Source organism: Microcaecilia unicolor, chromosome 9 (genome assembly GCF_901765095.1).
Source record: "Microcaecilia unicolor chromosome 9, aMicUni1.1, whole genome shotgun sequence".
NCBI classification, from domain to species: Eukaryota; Metazoa; Chordata; class Amphibia; order Gymnophiona; family Siphonopidae; genus Microcaecilia; species Microcaecilia unicolor.
In genome coordinates this window covers 80,742,590-80,769,308 of record NC_044039.1, presented here as the reverse complement: position 1 = coordinate 80,769,308, position 26,719 = coordinate 80,742,590, and the positions used below count along the sequence as shown (strand labels likewise).

Here is a 26,719-nt window from a genome sequence, read left to right as displayed (position 1 = left end):
GACTTTCTCCCACCCAACAGGCTCTTTTGCGCTATGCCACGTGTGCAGCTAGAATTGTAATAGCAGCCACTTGGAAACTACCAGTGGTCCCATCACTGGATAGATGGCTCCGAAAGATGGGGTATGTTTGCGAGATGGAGCGGCTCATGGCTGAAAGACGAAGCCTAACGCCTAAGTGGCGCTCAATATGGGATGCTTACCTCCGCTATACTCATAAATGAAGTAGGCAGGAGAATTAAAGATGCAAGTCCGGAATGGGAGGGAGGGGGGAATGAGGGGGGAAGGGGCTTGGGACCTGTTATCCTTTGATAAAAGTTTCATAAAACTTGAAGTTAATATGGCATCGCTGTTCAGGTCTATCAGTTTTTTAGTAGCCGGGACCGGGAATATGGACTTAGCACTGCGTTGTTAACTGCATAATGTATTTTCCACTATGTTCTCACTGATTTCTGTTCAGTAGTATGTATCAGGACTCGAGGATTATCTTGTTATACTTTATTGGATTGCGATATTGTCTATTAATAAAGACTTCATACAAATTAAAAAAAAAAGTATTCCTGCCATGAAGCTGCTTCCTTCACCCAAAAAGCAGTCAAACGAGAAGACCTCAATGCATTTAAGGACTGGATAAAGGAATTAAAACAAAGTTTAAAGCAACTGCCCTTAATATATAATACTTGGTAGCAATAATGAAACAGCAGCCTGAGCCAACAGATTTATTTTCCACTGAACATAATTTACTTTGTATGAACTTGGTGGCTAATAGGAGGAAGTTCCCACATGCCATCTTTTTCTTTTGATGTAAGTACAGGAAAAATAAGATGTTAAATGCTCCGAAGTTTCAACCTAATTAATGTTTTTTTTAATTGTACTTATTTATAGTAAGCCTGATTGTTAGGCACCTAATTCTCATAACATGATGTCTGTTTTGGTGGCCCTTTAGTAGGTTAAAACATCTCTGCACAAATACAGGGAGTCCGTGTAACCAGCCTTTCCAAATGACACAAAGATTTAAAAATTAAGACTAAATTACTACTATTACCGATGAAACCAATACTTTCTCTGTGTACAACTGTATACTGCATAAGCCAGCATGTTTGAAAATATAAGTGAGATCAGTTAAAACTGCTACCAACAATAAGAACAACAACATGATAGAGCAGCTCATTGGTTTGCTTACTTTGTTTTGAGTTAATGGGGATGATTGCTGCATGCAGGAGAGGGAAAGGGAGAACAACCTGATTGGGACTCTCCATTGGTACAAGCTGTCAATCAAACCTCCTTGCATTGGTGGCTTGGCGCGGCTGCCGCCCCCCCCCCCCCCCCCCACACACACACACACACTGATGTCAGTTCCTGTTCTGAGGCAGAGCTGGCAGCCTGCGTCAAGGAGGTTAGATTGAGAACAGGAGACAGTATGAGGCTATCTAGCCCATTACATGGGTTGAAGCCAGTAGACAGAGATTGCCACCACACTAATTCACCCAAAATAATAGCAAACGCTATTGAAAACAGTAGTAAAAGATTATTAGAAATAACTGATTGGCTATGCATGGTCCATTTGTAAAAAGTTAAAAGCTGTTCCAGTTGGATAGGCAGTACCTTAAAAGGTGGAGGACAAGAGTTTTTTTGGTGTTTTTTTAACTTATTTGACAACTTTTTAATTTATTTGAAAGCTTCTCTTGTGCAAATATAAATATCATAAAATAAAAACTGAATATCACTAAAACAGCTTCAAAAATTATTGTAGCTGGTAGAAACAGCACTAATAAAGACTGTATTTTGTGCTAATTTTTCTACATTGTTCTGTACAATACATGGCCAAATTTCAGTGAGGATATCCTGTTTACTGATGGGTTCATCTTAACTGTTGTAATCTGCCTTGGGAAGCCTGGTGTTATAAAGACTGGAAGTAAAATTAAACTCTTCTTTCATTGGGGCACATGGAATCACATCTTCGTCCCATCTCTTCTGTACAAACGGATTATTCTGTTTTGAGCCAGGTGCTTTTCATAAGTCAAAATAATAAAAATAAATATTTTCTTTCATGCAGATCTTTCATTTATTTAAACATAACTAAATGGGCCATAAGCTCCTAACACTACTACTACTAATAGCATTTATATAGCGCTACCAGACGCACGCAGCACTGAACATTTGACATAGAGAGACAGTCCCTGCTCAAAGAGCTTACAATCTAGGTAAAACAGACAGACAAGACATTACGGGCAAGGGAATTACAGGGTAAAGAGGAATAGGGGAGGAGGAGGGCAAATGCGTAGTGGCTAGAAGCCAAAGGCAGCAGTGAAAAGGTGAGCCTTCAGCATAGATTTAAAACACAGGTAGAGATAGAGCTAGACGTATGGACTCAGGAAGACGGTTCCAGGCATAAGGTGCAGCAAGATAAAAGGAACGAAGTCTGGAGTTAGCAGTGGAGGAGAAGGGGGACGACAAGAGAGACTTGCTCAGAGAGCAGAGTTCACGGGGAGGAATGTAGGGAGAAATGAGAGAGGAGAGGTAACGAGGGCTCATAGAGTGGATGCATTTAAAGGACAGTAAGAGAACTGAATACGGAAGCGGACAGGGAGCCAGTGAAGCGACTTGAGAAGTGGGCTAGTGTGGGCACAGTCCATTGGTTTCTTTTTCTTATATTTTGTCCTTGTGATGACTTATTCTGTGCCAAAACTGGAAATACAATGAGACAGAATAATTCAGTACCATCCAAAACTTATTAATTAACATTATAATTGTATTTGCATTTGGGTAATAAATGAGAAAATTCTGTTATCAAATCATAACAGATTGACTGGCAAAAGTACAAATGAGAATGGAGTGGATATAGCACCGTTCACAATCTAAAGGTGGACAAAGCCATGGGACCGGACGGGATCCACCCCAGGATATTGAGGGAGCTCAGAGAGGTTCTGGCGGGTCCTCTTAAAGATTTGTTTAATAAATCCTTGCAGACAGGAGAGGTTCCGAGGGATTGGAGAATGGCGGATGTGGTCCCTCTTCACAAAAGTGGCGACAGGGAAGAACGCCTCACCTCGGTTATTGGAAAAATAATGGAAGCAATGCTGAAGGAAAGGATAGTGAATTCCCTGGAAACCAATAAGTTGCAAGATCCGAGATAACATGGTTTTACCAAAGGGAAATCATGCCAAATGAATCTCATTGAGTTCTTTGATTGGGTGACCGGAGAGCTGAATCAGGGATGAGCTATAGACATAATCTACTTAGATTTCAGCAAAGCTTTTGACACGGTTCCCCACAGGAGGCTCTTAAATAAACTGGACAGGCTGAAGATAGGACCCAAAGTGGTGAACTGGATTAGGAACTGGTTGACGGACAGATGCCAGAGGGTGGTGGTTAATGGAATTCGCTCGGATGAGGGAAAGGTGAGTAGTGAAGTGCCTCAGGGATCGGTGCTGGGGCCGAGTCTGTTCAATATATTTGTGAGTGACATTGCCAAAGGTTTAGAAGGTAAAGTTTGCCTATTTGCGGATGATACTAAGATCTGTAACAGAGTAGACACCCGGGAGGGAGTGGAAAACATGAAAAAGAATCTCAGGAAGCTAGCAGAATGGTCTAAGGTTTGGCAATTAAAATTCAATGCGAAGAAATGCAAAGTGATGCACTTAGGGAGTAGAAACCCACAGGAGACGTATGTGTTAGGCGGTGAGAGTCTGATAGGTACGGACGGGGAGAGGGATCTTGGGGTGATAGTATCTGAGGATCTGAAGGCGACCAAACAGTGTGACAAGGCGGTGGCCGTAACTAGAAGGTTGCTAGGCTGTATAGAGAGAGGTGTGACCAGCAGAAGAAAAGAGGTTTTAATGCCCCTGTATAAGTCGTTGGTGAGGCCCCACCTGGAGTATTGTGTTCAGTTCTGGAGGCCGTATCTTGCTAAGGATGTAAAAAGAATTGAAGCGGTGCAAAGAAAAGCTACGAGAATGGTATGGGATTTGCGTTACAAGACGTATGAGGAGAGACTTGCTGACCTGAACATGTATACCCTGGAGGAAAGGAGAAATAGGGGTGATATGATATTTGAAAGGTATTAATCCGCAAACGAACCTTTTCCGGAGATAGGAAGGCGGTAGAACTAGAGGACATGAAATGAGATTGAAGGGGGGCAGACTCAAGAAAAATGTCAGGAAGTATTTTTTCACGGAGAGAGTGGTGGATGCTTGGAATGCCCTCCCGCGGGAGGTGGTGGAGATGAAAACGGTAACAGAATTCAAACATGCGTGGGATAAACATAAAGGAATCCTGTTCGGAAGGGATCCTCAGGAGCTTAGTGGAGGTTGGATGGCAGAGGCGGGGCTGGTGGTTGGGAGGCGGGGTTAGTGCTGGGCAGACTTATACGGTCTGTGCCCTGAAAAAGACAGATACAAATCAAGGTAAGGTATATACAAAAAGTAGCACATATGAGTTATCTTGTTGGGCAGACTGGATGGACCGTGCAGGTCTTTTTCTGCCGTCATCTACTATGCTGCTATGTTATTATATTAGGAAGTTTGACATTGACAGTTAACTTTTGCTGAATCAACCAGCTTATAGTTTTAAGGCTAGATTTTGTTTGCTGAACACATGCTGGCTCATTTTCCTTCTACCAGATTTGTTCCTCCTTGGTTAATTTTAAACAAGAAGCAAAGAAACGATTTACTCTGGTCTTATATCAAGGACATCCCATCAAGCTACGCATCACCATTTGGAAAGCATAAATGTCATTCAGCTCCATCTGTTCTAGTGCTGCTTTCCCTTAACCATCATTATTCTGAGTACTCATCTATATATAAACACACAGCTGGGAGACAAAGATTAACCCCCCCCCCCCAAAAAAAAAAAAGAAGATAAAGAAGAAATAGATATATCAATCAAACATATAAACGGCAAGTGACCGTACTCACTTGCAAATGCGCAGTACAGACTTCCCTCTCTGTCCCGCCCTCGCGTCAAGACGTCATGATGTCAGAGGGCGGAACAGAGAGGGAAACGAGTCAAATTGTCGGACGCCGCCATTGCCGCCTGGAAAGGAACATCGCATGAAACAACCTCCACCCTCCCCCCCCATCCCCGCCGCCGCTCCCGCCCCCCTCCGTATCGGGCCCCCTGCACTGACCTGACAGCGCCTCTCACCTCTGTGTGGAAGCGCTGCTGCTTGTAGTGCTTTCACACGGAGGTGAGAGGCGCTGTCAGGTCAGTGCAGGGGGCCCGGCACGGAGGGGGGAGGGAGCGGTGGCGATGAGGGTAGCTGGACATGGGGGAGGGGCCATGGTTGCTGGACTTGGGGTGAGAGCAGGGCACAGAGGAGGGTTGCTGGACATGGGGGGAGGGGGAGGATCGGTGGACGGGGTGAGGCCAGGGGAGAAAGGAGGGCTGCAATACTCGCCCGTTTTTACGGGCTTAACGGCTAGTATCACAGAACTGGAAGATGTTGGCACATTTAGACTGATTCTGGATTTCTGTGTGAAGGTAGCTTTGCCCTCATTATTTAATATCTTTATTTTAAATGATAGTAATTAAAAATAATAAGTGCATTTCTACAATATATCACTGCATTCCACAAAACAAAAGGAGCAAACTTTCACAAACCATCTTTCCCTTTGATCTAGGCACAGGAAAAAAAATTAAATACTCCCAGGTTTCAACATAATTCATGTTTAATGTGGGATATAAATGTCATAAATAAGTAAATAGATAGAAACTCTGACTGTTGAACACCTGATTCTTATAACATGATATCTATTTTAGTGGCCCTTTACCAGGAGAAAAAAAATGTCTGCATGAATATAACACATGTTAGGGTGTTCCTTTAACCAGCCCCTCCAAATGACACACTGATTACAACAAATTACTACTCTACCTATGAAAAGTTATTCCATTATTATACTGCCTCTGTGTACATCAGTATGTTGCACAAGCTGGTAATTTTGAAAATGTAAGTGAGATTAAATAAAAATGCTACCAACAATAAAGAATGACAACTTGGATACAGCAGCTCATAGGTTTTTTTACTTTGTTTTGAGTGTATGTGGAAAGACGGCTGCACGGGGGACAGGAAACAGAGACTACCGTTCTCAGTCAAACCTCCTTGGCCTGCGCCAGTAGAGAGACTGGCCCTATGGTGAGTAAGTTTATCTCCTTGCTGCTGCTGCTGCTGCTGAGGGAAGCAGCTTCAGTGGCTTGGGTGACTGCAAAGGGGAGAGGAAACAGAGACTAATCTAATTGGCATCAGTGTTTTGACACCATGCCATCTCCTGCTCTGAATCAAACATCCTTGGCCTGCGCCAATAGAGAGACTGGCCCTGTGTTAAGTTTATCTTCTTCTTGCTGCTGCTGCTGCTGCTGCTGCTGCTGCTGCTGTATAGCAGTTTCACCATTGATCAGGCTCATGTCAACTTCAGTTCTGAGTGCCCTCAGTATGGGACTAAAGTGACTGACTGGGTTAAAAACTGGTTAAATGGAAGGAGTCAGAGGGCAGAGGTAAATGGAGCTTGCTATGAGGAAAGGGATGTTATCAGTGGTCTACCGCAGGAGTAGGTCCTCAGGCTGGCTCTTTTTAACATCTTTGTCTGGTAAGGTTTGTCTCTCTACGGATGATACCAAACTGGATGGACACCCTGGAGGGTGTGGATGGCATGAGGAAGGATCTAGCGAAACTTGAAGAATGGTCCAATAATTGTCAACTAAGATTTAATACTAAGAAATGCAGGGTCAGGCTCTTGGGTTACAAGAATCGAAGGGAACTGTATAATATAGGGAGTAAAGTGCTTCTGTGTACGAAACAAGATCGGGACTTGGGAGTGATTGTGTCTGATGACCTTAAGGTGGCCAAACAGGTAGAAAAGGTGACAGTCAAAGCCAGAAGGATGCTTGGGTGCATAAGGAGAGGGATGACCTGCAGAAAAAAAAGAGATGATAGTACTCTTGTATATGTTTCTGGTGAGGCCCCATTTAGAGTACTGCGAACAATTCTGGGAGACCACATCTACAGAAAGATATAAACAGGATGGAGTTGGTCCAGAGGGTGGCTATAACATTGGTAAGCGGTCTCTGTCATCAAACATATAGGGACAGGCTTATGAACCTCAACATGTACAGTATACGCTGGAAGAGAGGCAGGAGAGAGGGGATATGATAAAGACATTTAAATACCTCAGTGGCATTAATGTACAGGAGGCAAGCCTTTTTCAAATGAAGAAAAACTCTGGAAAGGGAGGACACAGGATGAAGTTAAGAGGAAATAGGCTTAGGAGGAATCTAAGAAAATACTCTTTCATGGAAAGGGTGGTAGATGCGTGGAATGGCCTCCCAGTGGAGTTTGTGGAGACGTGTCAGAATTTAAGAAAGCATTGGACAGGCACATGGGATCCTTTAGGAAAAGGAGGAGTTAGTGGTAACTGGATGGGCCATTGGCCCTTATCTACCATCATGTTTCTATGTTCTTATCCTTTGGAAACTAATCTAAAGATAGTAGGGGTAATTATAGGTCGGCATCTAACTTTTGAATCTCAGATATCTTCTGTAATCACCAAATCTTTTAAGACCCGTTGGAAACTGAAACATGTAAGATCCTTCTTTTCCTCTGATATCTTCAGGTTGCTAGTATAGTCTCTAGTCTTAACTCAGCTTGATTACTGTAACTCCATTTACGCTGGTTGCAAGGTGGGCTTTCTGAAATGACTGCAGATTGCTCAGTATGCTGCAGCTAGATTTGCCTTCCGAGTATTGTGTTTTGATAGGGCCTCCCTTTATTACTTAAGTTGCATTGGCTTCCCATAAAAGCAGGAATTATATTTAAACTCCGTGTTTTCATCTTTCAAATATTATATGGTGTAGCAATGAATTATATGCAACTGTTGATTTATATTTCCTCTGTGCAATGCCTCGCCTGGTACAATGAACTGAGACTACATTTCCCGAACTGCAAGAAAGTGATTTATAGATCAGTACTCTGCCAGCTTTACATGTTAGGGTGGTAAGTGGTGGAACTCTCTGCCAGAAGTCAACAAGATTACTTGAAATTTTGAAAGACGCTGAAGTCTTACCTCTTTGCTGTTCTTATTAAGAGAAAATGGCCCTTTAATCCAGTTTTGTTGCCAGGTTCTGCACATTTCCTGTGCTCTTTACCTCTTGCCTTGTTTTATCTTTCTAAACAATATATTTCCTGCTTATTTTGTATTTAACATATTGTTAGTACAGTTATGACTTTCTATGTATAATTGTTTAATTCTTTTTTTTGATTGTAAGCCACATTGAACTCAATATTGATTAGGATAATGTGCTGTATAAATGTCATAAATTTAACAAATGTATTTGCAGTACTGTATTCTGGAAATATACGCAGGTACTGTAATACTTGTCTCTCTGTCCAGCATCTTCCCATTGGCCATGTGAACAGTGATGTTCAGCAGCACTGTAATAGAAATCCTAAGATTACTGGCAACAATAACATTAATTTACCCATCAATGTTTTTGGGAGGTTGCCAAATGGCCACCTGGCTTCAGCTCAGATAGCCTAAAGTAAGCAGTTAAGTTACCAAAGATTAGGTACAGCTAACATAGGGGCCCTTTTACAAAATGTCGGTAAGCCCAATGTGGGCTTACTAAACTCTAAAACAGAATTACTGCTGGCCCGACGCAGCTGCCAGCGGTAGTTCCGCCTCCAGCAAATGCCATTTCTGTGGGAAAACAAAAAAACACGGAAATGGTTAGCGTGGTGGTAACCTGGCATTAATCGGGCATCACCACGTACTGGCTGGTTACTGTGGGAGCCCTTACTGCCACCTCACTGGGTGGCAGTAAGGGCTCCCCGCTACATGGCCATGTGGTAAGAGTTCGCTTACCACATGCCATTTTTTAGGGTTTTTTACCCGCTACGGTAAAAAGGGCCCTGGCGCATGGGGAAAATGGCCCCCATTGCTACCGCAGGGCCCCTTTTCCCGCAGCTTGGTAAAAGGACCCCATAGATAGTATGTGTTACCTGTATTAGCTGTAGCTAATAGAGCTGCAGGCTGAGAAATGGGGAGGCCACTTATGCTCCTTGAAATCTTGGACAAGTCACTTAACCCTCCATTGAATCAAGTACAAAATTAAATTGTAAGCCCTTCACAGACAAGAAGATACCTATTGTGCCTGAATGTAACTTGCCTCGACCTATTATTGAGAAAGCTGTGATCTAAATTCAAATCCAAATTCAGTACCAGGCATACTGTGAAGTAATACAAAATACTTCAAATGTCACTCAGCACCTAAAGAACAAATCTACCATACCATAATAGCAGTAACTTCCACGAGTCACTTAACAAGCACCTACAAGGAAAAACAGTGCAATGGAAAGTAGAACATCAATAAACCCTACTGGAAAACTAAAGAATCCAGATTAGTACATACCCATACTGCATAATTATCGCTAACAGAAAAGCATGTCTCTCTTACATACACAGAACAAAGACAGACCCTCATACAATATAAAATAACTAACCACAAATTAAAAATAGAAATATGTAGACAAATATTAAACCGAACCCCCAAGAAGCCACAGTGCAACACCAGAGAATAAGTGACACATCCATCTGTGCTGTGCAAAATAAAATATAGTGGGTATAAGTTTCAAAACTGACATATTCCAATCACTACATAACAAATTAAGGGGGTCTCTTACTAAGGTGCTCTAGTGTTTAGCTCATACTAAAAATCAGTTAGTGCTAAACACTGAGAAACGCCCATTATATTCTTATGGCCGTCTCAGTATTTAGTGCCAGGTGATTTTTAGCGCAAGCTAAAATCGCTTACGCACCTTAGTAAAAGACCCTCCCTAAGAAATAAAAATACAATAGAAAAAGGAAAATGTGATACCTTTTTATTGGACTAAATACATTTTTTGACAAGTTTTTGAAGGCCAAAACCTTATTCCTCAGGTCAGTACAGTCTGGTACACTGTCCTGGTCTTAGGAAGGGTTTGGTTGGAAATAGAAAAATGTATTAGGTTAGTTCAATAAAAAGGTATCAGTTTATTTTGTATTTTTTGTTTTGTTGTGTTTTATTTTTTAGATTAACACAACTACCACACTACTGTATCCTAAATAAAAAATAAAATTCATTTTACCTTTGTTGTCTGGTCTTGTAAATTTTCTAATTGTGTTGGTCCCAGCCTTTAGTTTCTGCTTTCCTTTATTTTTTTCTTAACTCTCTTTTCCTATCTGTTTGTCATTTTTCTCTATCCTCCTGTCTTCTTTATCTTCTCCACTTCATCCATCTCAAACACTGATCTTTTCCTTTCAGCTTTCTTCCATTTACTTTTGTGCCTGTCTATCCAGATATCATTCATTCTTACTAGCCAATTTCCCTCTTTTTACTGCATATACCTACAGCTTTCCATCCTTATCCCTCATCCCAGCTCTCCCATCCCCCTTCCTCTTATTACCCAGTCTTTCACTAACTCTGTTGGATTATTTGTAGTAAATAATTAGCAGATTTTAGTACACACAGCTTCAGCTTTAGAAATGTTAATTTCTTTCTTCATCTCTCTCTCATTCACCCCTGAATAATTCACTGCTGAGTCACTTTAAAGTTGAAGTAACAAAACATCTGTTTACTCACAGTTTGCAGTTAGATTATAATCAGACAGGCTTATATATACATATTACTATACATTTGTATTATCAGCTCCTTCCATGTGCTTAGATGGTAATGGATGCTCACACCACCATAGATCCTCTCAGGTTAGGAGAGATCATGAGCTCCATGTGCTCCATGTGCTGCATCTGCTGCATCTAACCCCCAACAGGAAGTTGCATAGCTGTGTGACCTCTCTAAGTAATTCACATCAGAGGTCACAGAGTAATCACAGAGAAATAATAGGTGACAGGCAATGCATGTAAAAATACAATTACATTCCAACAAACCCCTTCTCATGCATAACTGTCATGCAATTATTTATTCATACAAAGTCCAAGCTTTATACGCAGATTCACAAAATGTTCTCTGGGTAACGGTTTGGTCATGATGTCAGCTGTCATCTCACTGGTGTGACAATAGTGTAGACTGATGACTCCTTCTTTTGCCAACTCTCGCACGTTGTGGTATTTCGTTGCGATGTGCTTGGTGCGTGACTGAACCTTGTCATTCTGTGACAGTCGGATGCAGCTCTGATTATCTTCCATTATCTGGATTGGTCTCTTTTCAGCTATTCCAAAATCCAGCAAAAGTTTTTCAATCCACATCAGTTCTCTGCACGCTTCCGATACGGCCACATATTCAGCTTCTGTAGAAGACAAACTCACAATACTTTGTTTATGACTGGCCCATGAAATTTGTACATTTCCATACATAAACACATATCCACTTGTGGATTTATAATTAGAATGATCCCCTGCCCAATCTGAATCACAGTAACATATTAGTTTTGGATTACTATTGGCTGAAATCTTTAATTTACAATCAATGGTACCCTTTAAATACCTTACCATCCTTTTAACTGCAGTCCAATCTGATTTGGTAGGTGAGCTGACCCTTCTGCTCAAAATTCCTACTGCATTTGCTATATCAGCCCTGTATGTGGTAGCTAGATATAAAAGCTTACCTATGGCTGATCTATATTGGATGTTATCTGGTAAAGGTTCTCTTACTGTTTCATCCTTCAGAAAATCAGTGATCATGGGAGTGCTTACAACTTGGGCATCTTGCATACCTAAACTTTCAATAAGCTCATTTATTTTCTGCTTCTGGCTTAGAAGATAAGAACCATCATTTTGTTTCTCAATTTCTATACCAAGATAGTATGACACATTTCCAAGTTCTTTTATCTCAACATTGAGGTTTAAACACTTTACAATGTCCTTGTACTCTTGCTCACTTTTGCTTGCAATGAGCAGATCATCAACAAAAGCTAAAATGTATGCATATTGTCCATTTGTGCACCTAGTGTACAAGCATTTATCTGCTTCACCTTGCTTAAATCCTAAATTTGTCAATATTTCATGCAATTTATCATTCCAACATTTTGCACTTTGCTTTAATCCATAAAGACCTTTGTTTAATTTACACACTAGCTGTCTTTGTTTTGTATTTATGAAACCTGTTGGCTGTTCCATGTACAAGTCTTCAGTTATATCTCCGTGAAGAAACGCTGTTTTCACATCAATGTGGTTGACTTGCATGCCTTTTGAGACTGCAATGCTCAGAAGTGTTCTGATTGTCGTGTGTTTCACTACAGGTGCAAACACTTCATCAAAATCTTCTCCATATTTTTGAAGATATCCCTTTGCCACTAATCTGGCTTTATATCTTTCCACTTTTCCTTGTGCATTCCTTTTTAACTTGAATACCCATTTGCATCCTATAGCTTTCTTGCCAGGAGGTAATTTTGTAAGAATCCAAGTATTATTTTATCCAATGCATCAATTTCTTCTTGTGCAGCTTTATGCCATTCAGCAGCTTCTTCTGCTGGCATTTTCTCAATCTCATCCCATGTTAAGGGCTCTTGAGCTTCTGCTGACTTTGTTAGGTAAGACAGTCTTGGGGGTGGAACACCTTTGTTTTCCCTGGATGAGCGTCTGACAACAGGTTGGTCTGACCTTTCCGCATCCTCAAAATCTGAGAGTTCTTCTCCAATTGATTCCCCTTCTCCAACTGTACTGTCTTCTTCAATGATCCTTTCTGTGTCTGTTTCCTCTGCCTGTTCCTCGTTAGATACAGATGAGTTGCTTTCAGACATCTGCCTTGGTATGGCATTTATATACACTGGCATGTCTATTATGGTTCTAGTTTCATATTCTGGATGATAAGGCTCATCTGGGATAATCCAGCCTTTATCAACCCTTTTGTTTTCATCAAAATATGTAACATGTCTTATGCCAACAATGCCAGTTTTCAGATTCAAAATTCTATATCCTTTGTGTCCTGGAGCATAGCCAACTAAAATGCCCCTTTCTGTTGTGGAATCCAGCTTATGCCTTCTTTGCTTTGGTATATGAGCATATGCTGTACTTCCAAATGTTCTTATGTGTGACAGGTTTGGCTTCCTACCATGCCATGTCTCATGTGGTGTGCGCTCAGCGCCTTTAGTTGGCATTCTGTTTTGTAGGTACACTGCTGTGAGAATGGCTTCCCCCCATAGTCTTTTAGGGAGATTGCTATCTGACAGCATACATCTGGTCATTTCCACAAGTGACCTAAATTTTCTCTCTGCAACAGAATTTTGTTCTGGTGTATAAGCTACTGTTGTGATATGCTGAATGCCTTCTTGTTCTAGAAATGTGCGCATGCTTTGTGAAGTGAACTCACCACCATTGTCGGTCTGAAGAACCTTTGGTTTTCTTTCAAATTTATTGCTCACCATGGCTACGTATTTCTTCAGCATGTCTGTGACTTGACTTTTCTCTTTCAGCAAATAGGCCACACAATATCTAGAGAAATCATCCAAGAATATTAGCACAAATCTGTTATTTCCCAATGATGGGATATTAAACGGTCCACATAAGTCACTGTGTATTAAGTCCAGCACTTTATTACTCCTATTTCCTGTGTATGCAGGAAATGAGGGTCTCACACCTTTTTGAGTAACACAGTCTATGCATTTCTCAATTTTACCAGCATCTGCACTTATCTGAATGCCGGTGGCCAGTTGCTTACTGTAAAGATCCTGGATCACCTTAGAATCACGATGTCCCAGGCGGCGGTGCCAGATTTCCAGACTACATTTTCCATCATTCTTCCTTACTTGCGCCATATGTGAGGCTTCACCTGAAATGTTCAGCTTATAAACATCATTATGCATAAAAGCTTCAGCATACACTTCATCATTTTTAGAGATTGTGCACTTACTGTTTTCAAAATGAATCACAAATCCCTTCTTATCTAATGTAGATACACTAAGCATATTGCAAACTGCTTGGGGAATATACAAGACATCACTTACAGGAATTTCTTTAACTTCATTAGACACTTTGCATTTTAAGAATCCAATACCTTTTGCTTGGATCTTAGCAGTCCCTGCGTTTGCAGTTTTAAGAATACCTTCCTCTGGACACATTTCCTGAAAGAAATTCTTACAATTGGTTAAATGGCATGTGCTCCCTGAATCCAAAATCCAAGTACTTTCATTTGAATTATTATTTACCATAGTCAAAGATTTTTCTGCCATTAGAAAGCCCTTGTGTTTATCTTTGTCCTTCATACATTTCCTGGTTTGAAAATTCTTTAGTTCCATTGGCTTAGGTGAGCTAGAGGGAGTGTTTTGTGTTTCCTTACACCATTTAGATACATGTCCCTCCTTTCCACATGAGTAGCAAATCAGCTTGCCCTTGGGTGGAGTTTTCCCATAGCTCCGCCTTCCTCTGTTCTTTGCCAAGAAATTTGTTTCATTTCTCTCTGACTTGCTTTGAGAACACATCTCCTCAGAATCATTTATTATGCATTCCTGCCTTAGTTTTGATGTTGCCTGTTCAAAAGATTGCCCTTCAATGGCCTCATTTACAGACCTAAAAACATCAAACTTCTTTGATAGTGAGGTAAAAAGAAATGCTCTTTTCAATGCATCACACATGGGAATTCCAGAAAGTTCTAGCTTTTGAAATGAAGACATAAGATACATAATGTGATCATTACATTTACTTTTATCCCTTAATTTGGTTTCATTCAACTCTGCCAACCAAATTGGTTGCTGCTTTGCATATGTAGTTGCATACATAGTTCTCAGTTTATATAAAATGTCCTTTGGTGTATCTTTTCCCTCCACTAATATGGCTTGTTTCTCTGAGAGAGCTTCCAAAAGCATGCACTTCACATAATAGTTTGCATTGTCCCATTCAGCCATATTTTCAGCTGTTCTGTCTTGGTCTAAGCATATATCTAATCTTTTTGCTCGAAGGAAACATATGAATCTTAATTCCCACTGCTGATAATTAAACTCAGTTAATCTAGGCACCTTGAGAGAATAGAACAATGGTGAATTTCTTCCCTCAGCCATTTTCTTAGCCTTCTGTCTGCTGTGTGGGGGGAGAGAGAGACAGACTGAATCTTTCCTTTAAAACTTAAGAGAAAAATGTGGCCTTTTTTTCTGCCTGGTAATATTTCTCTTCTTTTTCAATTCCTGGACCCTGGGCCCATAACCCCTTTTGTTGGATTATTTGTAGTAAATAATTAGCAGATTTTAGTACACACAGCTTCAGCTTTAGAAATGTTAATTTCTTTCTTCATCTCTCTCTCATTCACCCCTGAATAATTCACTGCTGAGTCACTTTAAAGTTGAAGTAACAAAACATCTGTTTACTCACAGTTTGCAGTTAGATTATAATCAGACAGGCTTATATATACATATTACTATACATTTGTATTATCAGCTCCTTCCATGTGCTTAGATGGTAATGGATGCTCACACCACCATAGATCCTCTCAGGTTAGGAGAGATCATGAGCTCCATGTGCTCCATGTGCTGCATCTGCTGCATCTAACCCCCAACAGGAAGTTGCATAGCTGTGTGACCTCTCTAAGTAATTCACATCAGAGGTCACAGAGTAATCACAGAGAAATAATAGGTGACAGGCAATGCATGTAAAAATACAATTACATTCCAACAAACTCGTCCTTTCTCCCTAAATCTATCAATAGAAATCAAACAAAATAAAACATTGAAAAGAAAATAAGATGATACCTTTTTTATTGGACATAATACATTTCTTGATTAGCTTTCGAAGGTTGCCCTTTTTCGTCAGATCGGAAATAAGCATTCCGATCTGACGAAGAAGGGCAACTTTTGAAAGCTAATCAAGAAATGTATTAAGTTATGTCCAATAAAAAAGGTATCATCTTATTTTCTTTTCCATGTTTTATTTTGTTTGATTTCTATTGATAACCTTAAGAGTGGACTAACAAGGCCACCACACTCCTCTCCCTAAATCTAGAATCTCTTCTCTCTCTTTCCATCCACCTGCCCTTTCCCTCCCTTTTTCCATCCAGCACCACCCCCTCTTCTCCACTCTTTCCAGCTAGCATCTCCCCTTCCAGACAGCATTTCTATATCCTCCAACACCCCTCCTCTCCCCCTTCAGTGCAGCATGTCCTCTCTCTACCCTTTCCATGCAGCATCTCTCCTATCCTTTCAGACAGTGTTTTCTCCTTCTGTCTTCCCCTTTCCATCCATTTCATCCACCAACTCCTCCTTTTCATGCAGCATCTCACTCTATCTCTCCATCCTTTATATACAGTGCTTCTCCCATCTTTATCCCCCCTCCAGCCAGCATCTTTTCCTTTCTTTGCCTCTACCCCCTTGCAGCAAGCTGCGAGTGGCTCTTCTCTCTCCAACTGCCTATTTCCAACCAGCATCTCCCATTCCCAACTTTCTCTCTCTCTGCCTTCCCCACAGCATTCTGTCTCCAATACCCATCCTACATGACACCCGAACTGCTGCTGCATCTTGAGAATAATGGCAGTAATTTTTTGTTTTTAAAAGGCGTCAAGGTGCAGAACCTCTGATTTCATACGCATGACTGCCGGCTCTGCCAGTCACGCTTCCTCTGGAACAGGAAATTGACATCTGAGGGGGCCATGACCAGCAGATCCAGCAGCCACATGTAGAAAGGGAAAGCAACCCTGTTTTGTTTAGCCGCTATGCAGCAACCATGGTGGAGGTAAGGAAGATCATGGTTGGAGGCTTCATATTCCAGGTGCTTATGGGATTGGAGAGAGTCTAGTGCGCCGATTTTTGGGATGCCGTGGCACCTGTGGCTCCCCTCGTTCTGAATCCTATGATAGTAGGTATTTTTCAGGTCCTGGCGGGATTACATTACAAAAAAAGAGTTACAATAAGGTTTGAAAATGTGTCTCTCGGTTTACAGTCCACTGCACTAACCATTAGGCTACTCCTTTGTTCTGCAGGGACATCTGTTTGGCTATATTTTTGAAAATTATGCCAGACAGACATTCATGTCCCTGATTTTTTGTTGTTCAGAAGTTAGACATTTCATTTTGGAAAATGTCTATTCATTTTGTATGTTTTCAGCACAAAAATGTCTAGACATTTTTCCTGTTTGATTATGGCTGTGAGATGGACAGGATTTTTGGAAGTTATGAGTAGGACTTCTTTTTTGGACTTGACATTTTTTTGAAAATGCCCCTCTATGTTCATATTTTATAGAAAGAGTTGGAGACTCTAGTGTTAATACAATTGCAGAACAACCTCAGAACCAAAGAGAAAGGTGGTTCTACTCCAATTCCTTCCTGATTCCCAAAAAGAGAGGAAGCCTCAAACTCAGAAACTTCAACTTGTTTGTCAAAAAAGAAAAATTCAAAATGAACACCATTACTACTATCCTTCTTCTTCTCAGGAAAAATGATTCGTTAGCCTCGTTGGATCTCAAGGATAATTAAACTCACATTCCTATTCACCCAAGTCACTGCCAGTTTCCCTGTTTCACGTTCATGGGAAAACACTAAGGGGGGAGCTGATATTCAGACCATGAGAGTTAGCCAGGCTGACTCCCACAGTCGGCGCTTAGCACGGATATTCAATGCCAGCCCATTTTCCGTGACTCACATTGACTGTCCAGTTTATTTTTGGACAGTTAAGTTGAAATCAGCCCCAAATAAACCGGATATTCAATGCCAGTCAATGTTCAGCGCTGGCTGGTTACGTTCAGCCAAAGGTAGGCCTACTATTTCGGTGGCCCAATTTGGCTGCCAAACTTAGCCATGGTACACTGAATATTAGTGGATAGCTGGCTATATCGCACGATGTAGCCGGTTATCCAATAAGCATTGACTGCGAATATTCAGCGGGAGATAACCATCTATCCTCCCACCATCTTCTCTTTTTTCTATTTTTGTATACTGATCTAGTATAGACTGAGGGTCAGTATGGAATGTTGCCCAGCATGGAAACTCCCACACATGCTCAGGGACCCTTCAAGCAAAAGGTTTTCTGAGCTAGAGGAGAGCACCACACCCAGGATCCATCCAGAGGATATCAACAGTAAGTGTGGCTGCATTCCTGCCCTCTCAATGGAGAACCCTTGTTACAGGTAAGCAAATATACTTTCTATTTCTAATGTTACCTAACATACAAAAATGTTCACGTTTCAATAGCAATAGGCAAGTGTTTGTGCGCATTGTTGTGAGCACATTATTTGTATACAATTTGTTTACTGCATTTGGACACAGAATTTTTTTTTTCTTACATAAATGTAAAGAAACTGGGCTTCAGCACACAGCTCTAAAGCATTGCTCATTACATCAGCCCCAACATCTCTCTGGCCTCCTCCTCTTTTTATCTCTCCTCTTTTAACCTCCTCCTCCTCTCACATCCATTGTCCATTCTACCTCCTCTTCTTCCCCCAGGTCTCTCTCATTCTCTTCTCCTCCATCTCATCCCTATTCTATTTCTCTACCAACTCTTCCTCCTCCTTCAGTCATATATCATCCATCTTGAAACCTGTTAATTCTCCCCTTGAAAATGCATGCATTTGAAAAATGTAACACCTGTTTCAAAGCCAGTGTTAAATTTTAAGCCTTAGCGAGTGTGCTCAAAATAACACACAGAGCAGATTATACCGCACAGTGTCCAGTATGACCATTACATGTGTTGATCTTTTATTTTCATATGAACATATTACTAATTTTAGCACATATTTGCTGATGTCTTATAGGGCGAATTTAACATATATAGGGTATGTCATACTTTTCCAGGTGTACACTAAATAGTCTTAGATTGACCACTAAACTTTAGTGCATAGACCCCTAAGTGTTAAAAAAATGCAGTCTATTACTTATCTAGCTTTATGCATGAAATTCTTGAAAACATTTGTAATATTAAAACATATTGACCTTTTGGTTTGCAGTATTTGATTTTATTTATTTGTCTTATTTCAAGGATTCCTAGACTGGGTTCCTAAAAAAATGCAAAGAGTAGGATGTGTGGAGCTGCTGAATACTGTTCAGAGAAGAATACAACCAAGACTTCATGTTTTTGGACATATCCATGAAGGTTAGAAATATCACTTGTTAGCTAATCTTTAAAACAACTTTTGGTAAGAAATTCCTGTCACATGTTTTATAGTGGAGAGCAAGAAACAAAGAAGCAAGCTTCTACCAAAGCCAAGGGGGAAATAGCAGTCAAAATTTATAAGGGAAAAATGGTAAGAATAAATAGCAAATAAAAAAAATTATATATTTATATGCAAATGCACAAGCAGAAAAATATAGCCCTACATGGTTGTGTTTCAGCACCAAGTATGTGCATCAGGGGTATAAGTCACAATAATTACAAATGACAAAATTTTAAACAAGCACACAAGTAAATATACAAAAGCAACAATGTTGGCAAATTACAATAAGCAAATATACATCCAAATAATTCAACCTGAAGTTGGGCATAGATCTCATGAAACATAAATGACAATAAACCAATAATTGGTAATGCAAAATAAAAAGGAAATAAGAAAAATAATACAAGACAATGCATTAACCAGTATCCTATACCTACTGGACAAGTTGATAAATACTAAACATAGAAAAATGTAGGCAGATACAGACCATATGGGCCCATCCATGCCATCTACTCTCCCTATCACTCCCTTAGAAATCCTATGTATTTGTCCCAAGCCCACTTGAATTCAGATACTGTTTTTGTGTCTACCACTTCCACCAGGAGGCTGTTCCATGAATTTACCACCCTTTCCGTGAGGAATTGTTTTCTCGTTACTTCTGAGTCTATGACCTTTCACCTTCATCCTGTGCCCCCTTGTTCCAGAGCTTCCTTTCAATTGAAAGACTTGCTTCCTGTACATTTTTGCTGCAAAGGTATTTAAATGTCTCTATCATATCTCCCCTCTCCCACCTTTCTTCCAAAGGATACATATTGAGATCTTTATGTCTGTCCCCACACACTTTATGATGAAGACCTCTAACCATTTTAGTAGCTGCCCTCTGGACCGACCCCATGCTGTTTATATCTTTTTGAAGGTGCAGTCTCCAGCATAGTACACAATATTCCATTGCCCCGTGTAAGCCGCATTGAGCCTGCCATGAGTGGGAAAGCGCGGGGTTACAAATGTAACAAAAAAAATTCTAAATGAGGTTTCACCAGAATCATATACAGGGGCATCATCATTTCCTTTCTCCTAGTGACCATTCTTCTCCCTATGCACCCAAGCATCCTTCTAGCTTTCGCCATTGCCTTTTCTACCTGTTTGGCACCTTAAGATCATCACTGACGATCACACCCAAGTCCCGCTCCATTTTCATGCACAAAGCTTCAGCCCCTAAACTGTTCTGTTCCCTTGGGTTTTTACAGCCTATGATACTGTGAGCGAGCTGGATAAAGTGACACCACACATCAGGTTAGGGTGAGCGAAATTAATGTTTATTAAAGGTGGTGGGAATGGGGTCCTGTTCAGTTCACAAAGAGAAATCAAATGCAAAGCCAGTCTTTGAACAGAAGAATGTCCTCCATGGCCTGCTCCTACAGGACCACTGCATGTACTACAGTCTGTTAGTAAGGCAGTATTTTCTTTTGATTCTGGCCTGGTTCCCAGAGTTATCGTACATTTCTTAGTACTTCATCAGCCAGCCTACCTCAGGTGTGATCCAACAGCGTTTAACTTTAAAAAAGGAGACTATGATAAAATGAGAAGAACGGTGAAAAGAAAACTTAGAGAAGACTGCGAGGGTCAAAAATTTACATCAGGCGTGGATGCTGTTCAAAAACACCATCCTGGAAGCCCAGGCCAAATATATTCCGCATATTAAAGAAGGAGGACGGAAGACCAAATGACAGCCGGCGTGGTTAAATAGTGAGGTGAAGGAAGCTATTAGAGCTAAAAGAAAATCCTTCAGAAAATGGAAGAAGGAACCGACTGAAAATAATAAGAAACAGCATAAGGAATGTCAAGTCAAATGCAAAGCGCTGATAAGGAAAGCTAAGAGGGACTTCGAAAAAAGATTGCGTTGGAGGCAAAAACACATAGTACATTTTTTTTTAGGTATGTTAAAAGCAGGAAGCCGGCAAAAGAATCAGTTGGACCGCTAGACGACCGAGGAGTAAAAGGGGCGATCAGGGAAGACAAAGCCATAGCGGAGAGATTAATTGAATTCTTTGCTTCAGTCTTCACCGAGGAAGATTTGGGTGGGATACCGGTGCCGGAAATGGTATTCGAAGCTGACGAGTCGGAGAAACTTAATGAACTCTCTGTAAACCTGGAGGATGTAATGGGGCAGTTCTATAAACTGAAGAGTAGCAAATCTCCTGGACCGGATGGTATTCATCCCAGAGTACTGATAGAACTGAAAAATGAGCTTGCGGAGCTATTGTTAGAAATATGTAATTTATCCTTAAAATCGAGCCTGGTACAGGAAGATTGGAGGGTGGCCAATGTAACGCCGATTTTTAAAAACGGATCCAGAGGAGATCCGGGAAATTATAGACCGGTGAGTCTGACGTCGGTGCCAGGCAAAATGGCAGAGACTATTATTAAGAACAAAATTACAGAGCATATTCAAAAGCATGGATTAATGAGACAAAGTCAACATGGATTTAGTGAAGGGAAATCTTGCCTCACCAATCTACTACATTTCTTTGAAGGGGTGAACAAACATGTGGATAAAGGGGAGCCGGTTGATATTGTGTATCTGGATTTTCAGAAGGCGTTTGACAAATTACCTCATGAAAGACTCCAGAGGAAATTGGAGAGTCATGGGATAGGAGGTAGTGTTCTATTGTGGATTAAAAACTGGTTAAAAGATAGAAAACAGAGAGTAGGGTTAAATGGTCAGTATTCTCAATGGAGAAGGGTAGTTAGTGGGTTTCCCCAGGGGTTTGTGCTGGGACCGCTGCTTTTTAACATATTTATAAATGACCTGGAGATGGGAGTAAGTAGTGAGGTAATTAAATTTCCTGATGACACAAAGTTATTCAAAGTCGTTACATCGCGTAAGTATTGTGAAAAATTACAAGAGGACCTTATGAGACTGGGTGTCTAAATGGCAGATGACGTTTAATGTGAGCAAGTGCAAAGTGATGCATGTGGGAAAGAGGAACCCGAATTATAGCTATGTCATGCAAGGTTCCACGTTAGGAGTCACGAACCAAGAAAGGGATCTAGGTGTCGTCGTTGATGATACGTTGAAACCTTCTGCTCAGTGTGCTGCTGTGGCTAAGAAAGCAAATAGAATGTTAGGTATTATTAGGAAAGGAATGGAAAACAAAAATGAGGATGTTATAATGCCTTTGTATCGCTCCATGGTGCAATCGCACCTCGAATATTGTGTTCAATTCTGGTCGCCGCATCTCAAAAAAGATATAGTGGAATTAGAAAAGGTGCAGAAAAGGGCGACAAAAATGATAAAGGGGATGGGACGACTTCCCTATGAGGAAAGGCTAAAGCGGCTAGGGCTCTTCAGCTTGGAGAAAAGGTGGCTGAGGGGAGATATGATAGAGGTCTATAAAATAATGAGTGGAGTTGAACGGGTAGATGTGAAGCGTCTGTTCACGCTTTCCAAAAATACTAGGACTAGGGGGCATGCGATGAAGCTACAATGTAGTAAATTTAAAACGAATTGGAGAAAATTTTTCTTCACTCAACGTGCAATTAAACGCTGGAATTCGTTGCCAGAGAATGTGGTAAAGGTAGTTAGCTTAGCGGAGTTTAAGAAAGGTTTGGACGGCTTCCTAAAGGAAAAGTCCATAGACCGTTATTAAATGGACTTGGAGAAAATCCTCTATTTCTGGGATAAGCAGTATAAAATGTTTTGTACATTTCTGGATCTTGCCGGATATTTGTGACCTGGCTTGGCCACTGTTGGAAACAGGATGCTAGGCTTGATGGACCTTTTGGTCTTTCCCAGTATGGCAATATTTATGTAACATGCAAATGGCTAAAGTTAAAAAGTCTATACTGAGGCTTCCTGTGCCTATTAGCTGTGCTTTATACTGATACTATAGTAACTGTAAAATAGCCCCCTTAAATGCTAGCTTATGGAACTGTAACAGAGATTATATATGCTAAGAAAAACTATTTCTTAAACTCCTTTACTAAGGGGTCCTTTTACAGAGTGGCGGTAAGCCCAATGCGGGCTTACTGCTCGCTCTTCCGGGACTACCACCGGCCCAACGTGGCTTCCAGCAGTAGTCCCACCCTGAGCTTGCACCATTTCCAGGGGAAAAAGAAAACCCCTGGAAATGGTTTGCGTGGCAGTAACCTAATGGTAATCGGGCATCGCCATGCACTGCCCAGTTACTGCCGGGTTAGCATGGGAGCCGTTATCACTTCCTCAGTGGGTGGCAATAAGGGCTCCCTTACACATGGCCGTGCAGTAAGAGTTGTCTTACTGCATGGCCATGTGTGTCTGGGGGCTTTTTACCTGCTGTGGTAAAAAGGGCCCTGGCGAGTGGGAAAATGAACCCCGTCGCTAGTGCAGGACCCTTTTTCCTGCAGATTGGTAAAAGGACCTAATGGCCCTGTTTTCTAAGCCACACTAGAGGCATGCTAGCATTTTTAGTGCACACTAAGCCGTGTAGATGCCCATAATATTCCTATGGGCATCTACATGGTTAGCGCGTGCTAATTTTTAGCACACACTAAAAATGCTAGTACACCTTAGTAAACAAGGCCCTAAGTGAGCAGAGTAATTTAAATAAAGTCCCTGAGGTTACCTATTTAATTCTAAGTCCACCTTTCTCCAAGTTTAAAAACAATTTCTCAGCAAATTCTTACCAATGTACATGTAATTTTGCAATCCTCACTCTAATGCAGCTGCAATTACACTGCAGAGCCACTTCATTGGTGTGATATGTCCTAGAACTAGACTGTAATTGTGCTTTCAGATGGTTTTTGTTTAAGGGATTTTTCTCCCAAAAGGATGACTTTGGGGGGTCAAATGTTTGAATATTTCTAGATATGTTAGATTAGATTTTATTTATTGATTAAATATGCTGGTATAAAAATTTTGCATATACTCAGGGAATGAGCATAGAGTAATAATTAACGGTAAGAGATACAACATATTTTGAAATACTATTATTATATTTTAATAATTGTGAAGCTCTGGATTTTTAACTACATACTTTAGAGGAACATATTACACTGCCTCATTGGTTTGGGAAAAGAACTTCAATTTGTGTCAGAAATGTTAGAAGTTAGTAGAACAGTTAAATAAAACACTTTGTTTGTTTTCTAGGTTATGGTGTAATGGCTGATGGAACAACTACCTACGTGAATTCATCTATATGCACTGTTAATTACCAACCAGTCAATCCACCAATAGTTATTGACTTACCCACACCAAGGAATACGTGATTTATTTAAGGACTGAATTCATTTAGGTTGAATTAGTATGAATGTTTTCCTGTTAGGAAATGGAACAAACAAGCACAAAAAATATACTTTATAGCAACTCCAATGTTGTGACTGAGTTGTAAGGCAAACAAAATTTTCTAGTAAGAGCTATAGATAGATTAGGAGAGGCACCATTGTATGAATCCTGAAAGTGCCAAGTCATACAAGATTGATGCTTTTTTGACATATTCTATTTGACATTTATATTGTATATATAGTATTGTATATTTAACTTGTAAAAGAGCAATGTCCTCTGCAAAGTTCTTCTTTGATATTCTTAACAGTTTATTCCGGCTCCTACCAGTTTTTAGTATTGGAGGGCCCGATATTCAAAGCAATTTAGCCACCCGCTGACCGGTTAAATTGTTTGGTGGGGGTTAGCTGCTAATATTCAGCAGCACTAACCAGCGAAGTGCTGCTGAATATCATGGTTAGTGCCAAACTCAAAGCTGGATAAGTTGGGGACGTTCCAGGGGTGGAGTCAGCACTTGGCCCCTTAACAAACTAATTCTGTAAAAGTTGCCAAAAATTGTGTGTGCAAATTTAAGCACACCCAATTTGCGAGTGCAATTTAATTAAATAACAAATTAATTAGCACCAATAATTGGATTTTTAGCAAGCAATTATTGGCACTAATTAAACTGAACTTTATACCCACACTAAATTTTATATGCAATTTGAAAAAGGGGATACAAAAATGGGAGGGGCATGGGTGGAACAGGGCATTTGTAAAATTAGCACACATTGTTATAGAATAACAATAAAAATATGCGCTTAATGTAGACACACACATTTGCACCATGTTTCAGTTGGTGCAAATGGCTGCGCTTAAAGTTAGGTGCAATTCCTGGGCATGAACGCTATTCTATAAATCATGGCTAACTTTAAGCATCACTTTTAGAATAGCACTTTTTTGGCATTGATATTTTTTGGTGCCATATATAGAATCTAGCCCTAAGTGCCAATATTCAGCCCTTAAGCAGCCAGGTTTATCACATAAATAGAACCGCATAAAAGTTCATCCTAATTTTATGCTGTAACCCATGACTGCTTAAGTGATGAATATTGACTTAAGCGGCTCTGTCTTAACTGGCTTAAAAATAACTGGATATTCAAAGCCAAAACCCGCACAAGTCCCAGCTTTGTCCAGGAACAATGCTGTCGGCGATGATCAAAACATTCATTGCCATTGGCTGAATATCGGACCCATAACTTCTTAAAACTAAATTAAGTGTTCTACATTAAGCACTTGTTGCAAAATGAATTATGTAATTGTTTGATTTATTGTCACAACTTAAACAAAAGTGCATGAATATTAAAAAGCTCAAGGAGCCAATTTCATTAAGCACGTACTTAAACATCCTTCACAAGTCTAATGGCCTTCTATTCTTAGAAAAGGTGAATGCTTATTATAGCCAATATGACTAATAATGTCTGCTGCCAAAAATAATACTTTAAAACAAATTGTGTAAAACAGAAACTCAGGAATATACACTATGGTCTTTTATTTATGATGTTTTCAAGAATTCCATGCTCAAACTTCAAGGCTGCTAATTGCTTTTTAGTTAGGAAAAGGCAAAAATGCCAGTATGCCAATTTTCAGTCAAAGCTGAGTGCATTGTCTAAGTGGCCAAATTTTGGTTCTCTAGATTTATGAACATTATCATCTGGACCTAGGCACCTATATTTTTGCTGAAGCTTTCTCTGAATTTAGGCAACCAAAATTTGGACTGCTAGATTTTGTGATGTTCAACCTTGGCTAAAAATGGGCTCCTAAATCCTACTCCCCAAGGTACAGTGCCCTCCTCCCACTTGCTCGAACCCAGATACTTTAAAATACTAAACAATCTTTGATCTCTTCCCTCTCATTACCTGGTCTGATGATTCCAGGACGCCTTCCTTCCTCATTCCTCCGTAATATCCAGTTACGATTCTGAAAGGTGTTCTGTGCCCCAAAAGAAGGATGTAATCCTACCTACCTGCACTGCCATTCAGAATATGGCAGCAGCGCTGTAAGAAAGGACACTGTGCTCTTCCTGCTGATGAAGATGGAGATTTTAGAAGGCAGGAGACTAGAATAATCTTATTGGGAATGGAGGCCACCCAAGGATCTTAAAAGTGCAATCTTCAAAACAATTCCTTGGATAAATCATTTTACCAGCAGTATTGGCTATTTATTTATTCCATTTTCACTCTATAAAACTAGTACCAGACCATTCTATGCATCTCACAAATAAATATTAATAATATAACATATTTGATATCAGCTGGAGGTAATTTTGCCTTTTCTGCATGCTAAGCACACATTAATGAATTTTTAAAAATACTTTTTGGAAGGAGACAAGCCATGGGAGGTGGGGGGATGGATATGTATTAGTTAAACT

General features: G+C 40.4%; 1 protein-coding gene across 1 annotated transcript in view; it reads left to right on the top strand.

Annotated features, from left to right (window-relative positions):
• Positions 1 to 24,303, top strand: part of MPPED1 (metallophosphoesterase domain containing 1) — a 231,215-nt gene extending 206,912 nt beyond the window's left edge. Inside the window, exons 5-6 of the mRNA XM_030215334.1 lie at positions 18,875 to 18,988; positions 24,178 to 24,303. Coding sequence (XP_030071194.1) covers positions 18,875 to 18,988; positions 24,178 to 24,296 — 233 coding nt within the window. The 3' untranslated portion in view covers positions 24,297 to 24,303. The remainder of the gene's footprint in view (positions 1 to 18,874; positions 18,989 to 24,177) is intronic.
• Positions 24,304 to 26,719: the final 2,416 nt, after the last annotated feature.